The sequence below is a fragment of the Saimiri boliviensis genome, chromosome 3, assembly GCF_048565385.1.
Source record: "Saimiri boliviensis isolate mSaiBol1 chromosome 3, mSaiBol1.pri, whole genome shotgun sequence".
NCBI classification, from domain to species: domain Eukaryota; kingdom Metazoa; phylum Chordata; class Mammalia; order Primates; family Cebidae; genus Saimiri; species Saimiri boliviensis.
The window spans coordinates 15,207,855-15,220,480 of record NC_133451.1 but is presented as its reverse complement, the minus strand read 5'-3'; the positions used below and the strand labels follow the sequence as shown (position 1 = coordinate 15,220,480).

Here is a 12,626-nt window from a genome sequence, read left to right as displayed (position 1 = left end):
AAGATAAAACCAGAATTTAGATAACAATGATGGTCAATATTGTCATTGTCATCCAAATTCTGGTTTTATCTTATAACTTAACTCAGAATGTTATTTGATGCCTATGGAATGGCTAGGGTTGCTATGTTTCTTCAATACTCATATTGTTTTCTAATGGTAATATCGTAAATATAAGCCTGTATCTTTCTTTTTACAAATGATATAAAGTGCATTATGATATTTTAGCTGCTATTTATCTTCCTCAGAGAACTGCTGGTTCTTCTATGCTGTATAAATATTTCTTGTTTTAAGGTAATTTGTAACTGAATATTTTGAAGATTCCAAATGCATATTTGAAAATGCTCTTTTCCTGGATTCTAAAAAAAGTTGCAATATGTTGAATTAACTCAAAGAAAACAACTTTTCATATGTAATAAGCTATCTGATTGCATGATTATCAACACCTATACAAGGGAAGAATAGCATTAACTGAAAAATTATTTTTATTAATGGTTTTTTAAATGCTTTCTTGTATGTTCACTTCAATATGGGTTTGAAATTGTGCATTTTCACATGTCAGATACAGTAAAGCAGTTCAATGAAAAGACTCAGAGAAGCTACAAGTCCCTCAACTTGCCCACATTCCCATTTCCATATTTCCAATTTGCTCCTCCTGCTTCAGTCAGTATCTAACCTTGGCACGGCTGCTTTGTCTTCTCCCTCTTCTATTTAAAAGGATAGGCACAGCCTTTGAGACTGAATGTCTTTCCCCACGTCTCATAATAGAAAATGAGGAAAGTCCATTCTGATGACTGGCTGCCTTAGGAAACAAGAATCTGGGATTCTTTCCCTTCCAGCTCCTGTTAAATTAAAGGCAGAGGCATCAACCCAATAAATGTGGTGAGACAATAAATGGAAACTGACATAAACATAGCAATAAAAGCCTACTTCCTTCTTGACGATCAATATACATAATGGAATGGATATGATCTTACACCATACAATATCAAAGGACAATAGAATTTGGGCTGAAGAAAGCTTAGAAACCACACTTTCCAGACTTTTTGATTTTCAAAACGATTCTTAAGATTTGACGAGAGTATTTGTTTTTCATTGTTTCAGAGAGGCTCAGTTTTGATCACATAAAATCAAAACAGAGAATTTGAAGGAAGATGGTCACAGGATTGGCTTAGAAATGTAATCCTGTGAGCTGTCCCATTTCATAAAGGATAAGGTTTCCGACGGCTTCACCCAATGTTCCTGCTTTCAACGAGCCTGGGCCGAGGGTGGGCTCCAAGCTGTTGGGACATTTTTAGTCCATCTTGGTCTCTCACCTCTGCCTCCCCGCTCAGCTTTCGGAATGCCAGGCGGCTGTTTTGCCCAAAGCAGCCCAGTCTGTTTTAACCTTGCTCAGTTTGCAATCAGGTAACCCTCAGGGCCTATTTATACGTGGTTCTCAAGTCTAAGGCTAGGGAAGTTTCCAGGAAGCTTACTGTTACGGGAGGAACTCGTTTTGCTTTTGCTAATCAGAGACACAAAAGCACAGCTGAATCCCGAAGCTGGCACAAGGATTGAAATGGAGGTACTACTGTCCCCTCACTGGAGGGCGCATCACTTGGGGAGCGGGGAAAATGTCCTCGCCTTCCCCGAGCCTGGGGCACCTTCGTTCCCACGGCCCCAGCGGGTGGTGATCTCGACACCACGCTGGCCCGGGGTCACACGCCAGAGCTGGAAAGGGGAGGTCCAGCCGCAAGTAAAGCGACAGTGGCGGCCAAGGGCTGCCTCCTAGCCCCAGCCCCGAAACAGAGTGGAAACTCCGCGGGCGCCCCGGCCCATGAAGCGCTCTGCTGGTCCGGCCGCGGCCCCTCCCCTGCGCGCCCCCACCTGTTGTGGAGCTCCCCAAGCTCCTTCTTGCCCAAGTGCTTTGGAAACTGCCAGAGGACATTCAGAGGCCAGGGAATGTGACGGGCAAGCATAAATATGCAGAACGGATGGAACCAAAATAGTGGGCACGCAGGGCCGGCGCTCGCGGAGGTCGCGGATCCGGAGCCCGGCCCCCGCCGCCGCGGCCGCGCCAGCAGTGAGAAGCCCTGGCGGGCGGCGCCGGCGCACTCCGGGCACCGAGTCTGCAAAAGGGGCCCCGGGCGGGCGACCGGACACCTCGCAGACTGCGGGCAACGGTCGCTGCGGCAGCCTCCCTGGGGCTCCACGGACGACCCGTCGCCCGCCATCCCCGGCCCGTTCCTGCCCGGTCCCCGACCCGAGCCCCGGAGGCGCCCGCTCTGCCCGGCCGCGCAGCCCAACTGCATGGAGCCCAGTGCGGTGCCCCGGCCGGCCGAGCCCGCCACAGCGCGGGAAGCAGCCACCCGCCACGGCGAGGGCAAAAAGAAGATGGCTGCGGCCGTGGCGGCGGCAACAGCGGCGGCGGCTGCTGCCTCACACGCACCGCTGACGCCAATGGTGCGCGCCGGTCGGCGGGCCGCGGATGGTGGTGGCGGCGGTGGCGGCGGCGGCGGCGGCCCGGGCTCCGGCGAGGGGCGGGGCGAGGCGGGGAGGGGGCCGGCCGGAGGCGGAGGCGCAGCCAGAGCCTGGAGGGAGGCAGCGGGGACAGTTTGTTGTGCTCGGAACATGGCGGGCCTCGGCGACGCGGCCGCCCTGGGAGAAGGCGGCGGTGGCGGCGTGGACGGCCCGCAGAGGGACGGCCGCGGCGAGGCGGAGCAGCTGGGCGGCGGCGGCGGACAGGGGCCCCCGCCGGCGCCTCAGCACACGGAGACGCTGGGCTTCTACGAGAGCGACCGGCGGCGGGAGAGGCGCCGCGGCCGCACAGGTGAGGCTGGTGGCGCTAGGCCGCGGCGGGCGCCGAGGGGCGGACTGGGCACCCAGGGCGGCGGGGGCGCCTTGGGACCCCAGCTCCCGAGCCCCGCGGCCGCGGCTGTCATCCGAGGCCGCCCAGGCTGTGGGCGCGCGCAGCCGCCGAGGCTCAGCGGTCGCTGACAGCTCCTCGGGCCGGTTCCGCGCGCAGCCCGGAGGCCCCGCGGCCGCGCCGGGCCAGGTGTGCGCTGGAGGGGTCTGCGGCCGGGGGGTTCTGTCCCGGTCCCTGCCCCGTCTCGGAAGGTCTTAGGTTGGCGGGCATCTCCCACGTCTCAGGGAGCCCAAACGTGAGATGCACACGGCTGATTTCTTAATTATATTCATGCCAAGGTGACTTTTTTTGTTCTGTGTTTTAAGCGAACTTGAGCCCTAAAAACCTGTTAACTTTCCCTGCGAATAGATTTTTCACAGACAGCTAACGGTGTGGTAGTGACCATGGTTCAGTAGTTTTGCCCAGGACAGAACTATTTAGCACTTCATAAAATGTTGCACCTGAACTGTTTCCAAAGTGAAACTTAATGTCAAAAAAAAAAAAAAAAAAAAAATGCTGGATGAGAAAGTGTGTACTTACTAAGACAACATTCAATGACCGGTTTTAAACATGTTGTTAAAACGTTACAGTTCCTATAAGCTGTAAGGTTTTTTTTCTTGTTTTTAAAGAATTTTTTTAAATTGCATTTGTATTCATATTACAATTGCAAATTAGTTTTAAATGAAAAAAAGATTTTGAGATGGATGTCTTGTTGAATATAGAGTGAATCCAACGTTTTAATTCTTGCCTAAGTCTAAACTTAAACAGCAACTGACCCGTAACTCCATTAAATTTCTTCCAACTAAAAAATCATTTCTGTTGTCCAAAAGGGGCTGTGTTAGCCATTATTTCCTGCAGTTCATGTAAATAACTGTTTAAGTTCTGAAGCTGATTGCATCATTTATTGTACTTGAGTACTGAAATTTTAAGAATACTTAAAGGGCCATAAAGTTGATCAGATGAGATTCTAATTGACTTGCTAATTCCCAGAACTGGACATAGGTTCGATTTTGAATCGGTCCCTATCTTTGGAAAATTACAAACTGTCTTGTTTGGTCTTTTTCAATTAACCACTTAAGAATTCTCAACCATACTTTATTTGGTTTAGTTCTAAGTTAAACATTTGCTTGCAAGAGTATTTACTTTCTGAATTGGCAGGATCTAAGTAAGACAAAATATCAAATCTCTTAACTCCCTGTTTACTTACTTAGACTTGAATATTAAAAGCGCTTTGTTGTAAATAGAAATAGATGGGGCCAGGCTTCACTATATTTTCTTTAAAATATTTCTCAGTTGCAGGAAAGCCACCATTTAAAAGCCCTTTTTTGTTGTTTGCATGGAGAGGAAATGAAGTTGTCTGGAGCCTACTGCTGAACATAGATCTTGAGCTTGCAGTGAGAGGAAATGAAGTTGTCTGGAGCCTACTGCTGAACATAGATCTTGAGCTTGCAGTATCACTTAACACTTCTTCCCTGGCCCTTTCTGAGACTGGATACCTGGGATGCGTCTGGATACCTGGAATTCCATGGGCTTCATTATACCACATATCTATTCTTCACCAATATGGTTCACCATGTTTAAGGCTGGATTTTTGTAACCCATAGTTCCAGGAAGTCAGTATCAGGGAGATGCCTCCAGGTTTACCTGTTGGGGTAGTCCTTCTTCTTTCCCCAGTTCCACTGGTTTTGTGTGAGATGTCAGGGGCACTCTTGCTTTACCAAGTCACACCAGCCTTGGCGATCAGGATTTAGGTGAGAATTCCAAATTCCAGGAATATTTCAGCTGGAGCCACTGGCCAGTGTTCCCTCTGGGCCTCTATTTGAACCCCTCCTTCTTTTCTTCTGGTGTCCCTGCTCTGCTAGTCACATAGCTCCTACCACTGCTAGTACCCAGCCTGTAGCTCTGATAACCACATTTGTTAGAGGTTTCCCCACTAGAGACTGAATTATTTAAGTCCTTCATTGCCCAGACTGCTAAGTCTAGAGCTTCCCTATTCCACTGCTCTGTAATCCTTCCTTCCCCTCCTTTTAAGAATTTAGAAAAATGATTCCCTAGGAACTGGCCTGGATCAGAAGGCCTTTGAGTGGCAGCACCTATTGTCATTTGGATAGCATTTATCCCTGAATCAAACTAGTCCTCCAAGGCTAGATGCTCGGACTTAAGGTATTGTCGGTTTTTTATATTCTGATGGTACCTCTGAGAGTCTAGCATCCCTGCTCTTGAGCTCTAGATCCCCCTGCAAGTTAAGGCAGCCTTTGGCTTTTCTTTTTGAAAGTCATAATCTAAGTGTCTTGGTGGCCGAACCATCAGTTAGTTGCAAAGTCCTCTTTATCATTTCTCACAAGGAATTTAGGGCTCCTACAAATAAGACATTTGTTGATCAGTCCCAACAGCCTAGAACTCCCTAAATAAATATACTTATTAGGTACTTATCCAAACCTTTTCCATCTGAATAAAATAAAATGTGGTATTTGAGATTCATTTTGTGTTTTATATCTTTCCTTGTTGATTTACATGTTTAGAAACTAAGTATGTATATTTGTTTGGATGAACAGCTGTATATGCCATATGTTGTGTTATATATATATATGTGTCTCCATCAAGTGTAAGCTTCCTTTTCCTTATCACTTGGTTCTTAGAACTCCCGTTCTGACTTATATTTAGCCTGGCAGTAGGCTGAAGCTTGTCTCAGATGCGAGTACTTATACCTTTTAACGTAGTTAAAATTGGCTGTCCCACTCATCATTCCTATTTTCATTTGCTGTCTCAGAATGGTCATTGTGTATTCCCTTGTTGCATATGTGGTTACTGGCCTTGGACTCTGCTTATAGTAGTTATCAAGAACTGCAAATCGATCTCTTACGTCTTTTTTTCCTGTCCTTAAAAATATACCAACTTCTGTTGTTCCTTTTGACATAAAACCAAATAATAAACACATATTATGTTTTTCTGCTTGTACTTCACTTGATTCATCTGCAGAAGTCCTTGGAAGGAGAGTTTCTGTATAGCCATATTTTTATTTGGGAATCTAAATCTAGCAAACCAACTTTGGACTAAGCATTAGGAAATCTGTGTTTTTGGCTTGGTTGGGTTGTTGAATTGCTTTGTAAACTCTGCACTTGCTTAGACTGCTTGCCTAATCCATTTGGCTCTGTTTTATAATGCCACTATTAGATAGTTCAGTATCTGAAGCATCTAGGTTGGTTCTAGTCACCATGGAGACTTAACAGAAGGCTTGGTGTAAATAAGGGTAGCACCTACCTGTGTGGATGAAACAATACCTGTGTAATGCAGATATTGGAGATGCATAGGGATAGGTATTGCTTGTAAAACGAGAAAGCTTGAAGTCAGGTATAGGTGAACATATTGTTTCTACTGGTAACAGTGCCGTAAACCTATTTCTTTGTTCCTTTAATAGTGACTCTTGACTTCTAAAACTTCAACTTCTTATCCATCTCTTTTGCCTCTCTCCTCTCCCTTTAACCATGGTTAGACCTCTTCTTGTTTCATGTCTGTTAGAGATTGAGCAGGAGCAGGAAGATCGAAACCCAGAAAAGTCAACTGAACTTTTAGTAATACCTTCAAAAGATTTTGAAAAGATTTTGAGTGGGACAAAGGTTTTAACTATTCATATTACATATGTCCTATTCTTTGTGTAGTTGAAAATTTGTCAGTTTCTTCTTAAAAGTACCACATTTTTATTAAAATATGTTTTCATTTAATCAGTTTCCACCATCCATAGCCTGTATCGCATAGTTATTCCAGGGGCCCCAAACTTAACCTAATGGATGATTAAAGGGTGACTGATTCTAAAATTATGATCTAGAGTAAATTAACTTATTTACAAAGAAAAATAATTATCAAACTGGGAAATGACTTAGAGTAACAACAAACCAGTCACAAAGTAAAATTAACTTCTTCTGACAAACTATTGCTTTGCTTTTAAAATTCTCACTTGCTTTACTTAATTAGTATGTATAAACTAAACGAACAATGAAAAGTTACTGATTTAGGTTTTTGATCAGTTCAGTGTCTTGGCTTTTTACAATTTTTAACTTTAACTTAGTTTACTCTCCAAAATTCAATCCTAGCAGCTCATTTGTGCTCCAATTTGGGTACTACTAGCATAAAAGACATCTCTAGAAAGACTACATAGCATTGACTATTAAATTAATGAAATTCTGTTCTCATTTGTAATCCTTTGCTTTTTAACTTTATGTCCTTGGAAAAAAGTCACGTTTTTTATATATGTGTTTTCCATCTGTACCTTTATAAATATTCCACTCTTCACTCCCCTAAATGAGACCATAAACATTTTTTTTTGAAGATCTTACAAACTTGAATATATTGTATAAAATGGTTCTTTTACTTAACGTTTGACTTAGGAAGGCAAAATTGCTGTTTTATTATTGATTCCCAGTAACGTTGATTACTAACTGGCCTTGTACAAGAGTGTGTCTCTATATTTGTTTAATAAGCTTATTTAATATTTTAGTGTAAACAATAAAATTTACTAAAGTTTTATATTAAGACTGGAGATTTGCATGTTTCATATTTTCCTAACAGTTAACCAATATTACTTTCCAACTTTTTAAATGCTCAATGCTACTTTAAGAAAGATATATTTAAGCATATTACAGAACATGTAAATATGATGACTCATTACTTTTAATTAATATTTTTTAATATTAGGTTCTTATTTCTAAAATAAGACTTCTTAGAAGATAATTGAATATTGTGTTTTTTCTTTTAAAGTTGAGGAAAAAGCAATTTATACTATCCTTTTTTCTCAATTTAAGGTAGTGGATCAAAGGGCAGTTCTGTGGTAGGAGGTGATCATGTAAAAATATGCTGAAGGAATTGATTTGGATTGACGATTGGTATTATTTTCCTAGTAGTTGACTGTGAGCATGGTGGCTCACACTTGTAATCATAGCACTTGGGGAAGCTAAGGCGGGTAGATTGCTTGAGCCCAGAAGTTCAAGACCAGCCTAGACAACATAGCAAAACCCAGTCTCTATAAAAAATACAAAACCTAGCTGGGCATGGTAGCATGTACCTGTAGTCCCAGCTACTAGAGAGGCTGAGGTAAGAGGATCGCTTGAGCCCCAGAAGCAGAGGTTGCAGTGAGCCAGGACTGTGCTGCCACTGCACTGCAGCCCAGGCAACAGAGTGAGACCCTGTCTCAAAAAAAAAAAAAAAAAAAAAGAAAGAAAATTCACAGTTGACAGAACATAGTTCTTCTAATATAGAAGCATTTGTTTATGTTATAATTAAACAGTAAAATGTTTCTTTTCTCTTTTTCCTTTTTCTTTTTTCTTTTTCTTTTTCTTTTTTTTTTTTTTTTTTTTTTTTTGAGACAGAGTCTCGCTCTGTTGCCAGGCTGGAGTGCAGTGGTGCAGTCTCGGCTCACTGCAACCTTTGCCTCCCAAGATCAAGCAGTTCTCTTGCCTCAGCCTTCCGAGTAGCTGGAACTACAGGTACTCGCCACCATGCCCAGCTAATTTTTCTATTTTTAGTAGAGACGGGGTTTCACCATGTTGGCCAGAATGGTCTCGATCTCTTGACCTCATGATCTGCCCACCTCAGCCTCCCAAAGTGTCTATTTTTAAAAGACATTTACTGAGTGATATTTCTTCCTGGTAAGATTGAGATAAATGAACTAAAATTAACTGACATCTTAAAAAACTTAAATCAGTGTTCATAAAGTAAGTACTTGGGTTATTTTATTTTGAAAAATACTTATTCTTAAAACGTAAAGGTAGCTGTTTGACATAAGAGTGACTGTTTTGCTTAGAAGGACTGAAATAACGTGAAAGTCTGACAGAAGTTAAGATGTACTTAGCTATCAGAGTTCTTGATGATACCCATAGGTAAAGAACAGTAGCTTTGCTAAATACTTACCCAGGCAACTATACCCAAAATCCTAGGACAGATAAGTTCAGATAGGTCTATAGAATGAATGCTAGAGAGCAGTTTTAACAAAATAAAAGCAAGTGAAACACTGAAACGCAGGTATACCTCAGCACTGAGGATTGAGTGGCGCATGCAACCTTTTCTAGGAAAGGTGGGAGTGGTCCCGGTAGAACAGAAGCAGCAAGGCTAACTGGATGGCTCTGGCAGCGAGGCAGTGCACTCTCCTACCACCTTCACTGTGAATCACAGCCAAATTATAATTGTCAGAGAGATGGATGATCATTTTGATATAGGGGAGAGAGCATGCTGAACTAGGTGCTATTACGAGTTTACCCCTTAGCTTTTCAGTGACTTTGGACAAGTCTCTCAACTTCTGTAAACCTCAGTTTTTTCATTTGCAAAATATAGAGACCATTAATTACTTTCTTTAACTGTCATGATTGTAGCGAGAATTGTATGAAGTAGTTTGTGCAAGACCTTTGTAAACTGCCTTATACTGTAAAAGAAGGATCCTAATCCCTAAGATACGCCCACTTCTCCAGGACTAGGTGAGAAGGAGGTATGATAAAGCTTTCAAGATATTTAACCTTATGAAACTTTGTTGTTGTGGTTAGTATTTCTTTAATGTATCATTTAAAACAGTTCCCCAGCCCATTAGCATGGTGCTAATTGTACACAAAGACTGCTCTTACTTTCAGAACTCACCCGGGGCTGGACTTTGAGAATGTAGGGATACATGGGGCCTGCTCTCAGAAGGTTCATGGTCTTGCAAGGGAGCAACTAGTAAAGAAATTAGCTTCACAGAAATTAGCTCAAGGTACAATGGGAGTGCAGAGAAAGGGTAGGGACAGAGGGCTCCTAACTTTCCAGAAATAACACAGTGGCATGTTTACAAAAGCACTTGATGCAATGGTAGGCAAAGCTATCTAATAGTGAAAAGCACACACACTCTACCCATAGAATGCTTGACTTTGAATTCTGGCTTTTCTGCTTGCTTCCTTTGTGACCCTGGAGATCTGCTTAGCCTCTCGGGGCCTTGGTTTCTTCAGCTGCAAAATGGGTATAACAGTAGAACCTGTTTCATAGTTGTGAGAGCTGTACACTCAAAATAGGATATGTTTTTATCATTTGACTTTTTAAATTCTTCATTGTAGAATCTAAACTAGTATTTATAATTAAAATTCTCGTATATCTAGAGGTAGAATCCTGACACAGCATTGTTTTGTACTTGTAATTAAAACACTCATGTGTTTACATTGTATGACAACCTGTTTACAGAAAATTACTTAGGTGATATAGTTTATTAAATATACTTATTTGTTATTATTACCTTTTAACCATAGAACAAGAAGATAATCACCAAACCGGAATGTAATACTACAGTACTTGTGAGGTTAATAGGAAGTAGTTCAAGACACTGCGTCATGCTTTGCAGATTTTATATACTTTCATACAAATACTCTCTTAGTCCTTTGATGATTCTGTGGATAAGGCAAACAGTTGGCAGGTATTAAAAAACTGCTCTAAGCTTCCATTTTCTCTTCGGTAAAATTGACATCTGTGACTGCACCAGGGTCCCAGGACTAATGTGTGGAGGGTTAGTACCAGGACTCCCTTCTTCTGATTGCTAGTCCCATGCTCTTCTGTAGGTCACAACACAACTCGCATTATGGTCAAAGCTGTCATCTATCTGCAGTCACCAGAGAAGACTCCATTGTGGAGAATATAAATAAACCTTTTTTTTTTTTTTTTTTTTTTGAGACAGAATTTTGCTCTTTTTGTCCAAGCTGAAGTACACTGGGGTGATCTCAGCTCACTGCAACCTCTGCCTTCTGGGTTCAAGCGATTTTCCTGCCTCTGTATTTTTAGTGGAGATGGGGTTGCACTGTTTTGGGCAGGCTGGTTTCAAACTCCTGACCTCAGGTGATCTGCTCTCCTTGGCCTCCCAAAGTGCTATGATTACAGGCATGAGCCACCACTCCTGGCCCCAAATAAACCTTTTTATTTAATTTGCTTTTAAAAATTTTAAATGATTGTGCAGTAATGTGTTTCTGATCTCTTTAACCCAAATGGCATTCTTGTGGGCTGCCTTTTTTCCTTGAACTTAGTGTTGACAGTGAGGGTCTCCTCATTCCTGAAGCCAGGGCACTCACTGGCTGTGACTGCATCATGGTACCTTGTTTCCTCAGGGGGATGAAGTTCAGGTACCTGTTGGGTTACCTTTATAGTCACTTAGCTACACATACAGTGTAGAGGCTCCTGTATCCTCAATAGCTGCTACATTGAGTGAAGCTTTTCACTCCTTCCCTGCTAACTCCCTGAGTCTCAGAACAATTCTGTCATAATCCCAAGTTCTTTTCTCAAGTATCTGGTATGCTCTTCTTTTGCCACTTCTGATTTTTTTTTAATATTGGTACATTGTTATTTATTAAGCAATTCTATTACTATTGAACATTTTGACTAATTCCACTTTTGTATTCATATAGATCATCTTTCAGTAGAGAAATTTAGTGATAAAGAAAAATGGGAAAATTCCAGAAATTATATCAGAAGGGACAAATCACCCACATGAAAATGTAGCCCATTTGGCCGATTGCATCGCTTCCTCAATTCTGTGTCAGTTCTGTTCTTTGCTGCCTAAAGAGACTAATTTGGCCACTTCATTTTATGTCTGTAATTCTTTCTTTTCTTAGTCACTTCCCTTTCTATTTCGTTTTTAGATTTTCACTGTCTGATGGTTTTTGTTCTCTGTGATTTTTCTTCTTCTCTGACCCATATATCGTTTTAGCAAACATTTGCTGAGTACCTGTTATGTGCTGGGTCCTAGTGATGCAAAGGTAAATGACAAAACCAGACAAGAAAATGAATGTAGTAAGCTGTGGAAAATCACAGGCAAGTGCAGGTACTGTGGAAGCCAAGCAGGGGAAAGAACAGACTCTGCCTGAGAAACTTAGGGAAGTCTTCACAGAGAAGGTAACGTCTGGGCATGATCACTCCTAGAAAACTGATAGAGAATTCTCGGACCAGTGTGAATCCATTGACATGTTTGGGAGAAATGAAAAATATGATAAGCAGAAAATTGTGACCTATAGATTCAGACGAGTCAGGCGTGAAGCATGACTAAATAGATGATTTGTCGCCAGTTGTAAAGGCTCTAGGATGGCCTGCACTGAGGAGATAGGACTTTATTCTGTAGGTAACGAAGAACCACTGAAAGGTTTCAGAGCCATATCTGATCTGTGTGAGGTGCTGACTAGCTGCCAGGTTGAGTTAGCATTGAAGGGAGGAAAGATGGGAAAAATGGTGCTTAGTCAAGAAGCTTTTGCAATAACCTTGAGAGAGGTAGGGAGGATTAAACTAGGGTGGAATATAGGAAAAAGGGGAAGAAGTTAGTGTTAGAGTGAGGAGATTGTCAAGATTGGGGCCCTGGGCTTCTAGTGCAATTGTGTGTCACTGGTTAAGCCAGGAGCTAAAGTCTGGACTTCAGGAGAGGTGCAGAATCAGTGGGCAAAATACTGCTTTCATTTTGTAGGTGATTTAGTGTCTATGAGATATCCAGATAGAGGAGGCTGTTGGAAATATGAGCCAGAGCTGAAGATGTGATGACTTTAGGATTTTGATGTGATTTTAATTTTAGTTAGGAATATATAGGAAACAAAGTATGTATAGGACATAAATACTAGAAAAAATGATGAGGACATATTAGAGAATACCAGCATTAGAGGAGGGCTGACATTTTACTATAGTGAATAGAGCACTGAACCAGCAAACACTTCAGAATCAGGTAGAGGTGGAAGAGCTACCAAAGAGACTTAGATGGGAAAAATTA

General features: G+C 42.2%; 1 protein-coding gene and 1 pseudogene across 2 annotated transcripts in view; one reads left to right on the top strand and one right to left on the bottom strand.

Annotated features, from left to right (window-relative positions):
* Positions 1–87: 87 nt before the first annotated feature.
* On the bottom strand, positions 88–2,288 carry LOC141583894 (uncharacterized; annotated as a pseudogene).
* Positions 2,289–2,536: 248 nt separating this feature from the next.
* The window catches only part of TAPT1 (transmembrane anterior posterior transformation 1), a 69,335-nt gene continuing 59,245 nt past the window's right edge, over positions 2,537–12,626 (top strand). The window contains exon 1 of one of the 2 annotated variants that reach the window (XM_039468451.2): positions 2,537–2,806. In XM_039468451.2, coding sequence (XP_039324385.1) covers positions 2,608–2,806 — 199 coding nt within the window. In that variant the 5' untranslated portion in view covers positions 2,537–2,607. The remainder of the gene's footprint in view (positions 2,807–12,626) is intronic. The other variant, XM_074395924.1, reaches the window with a different exon arrangement.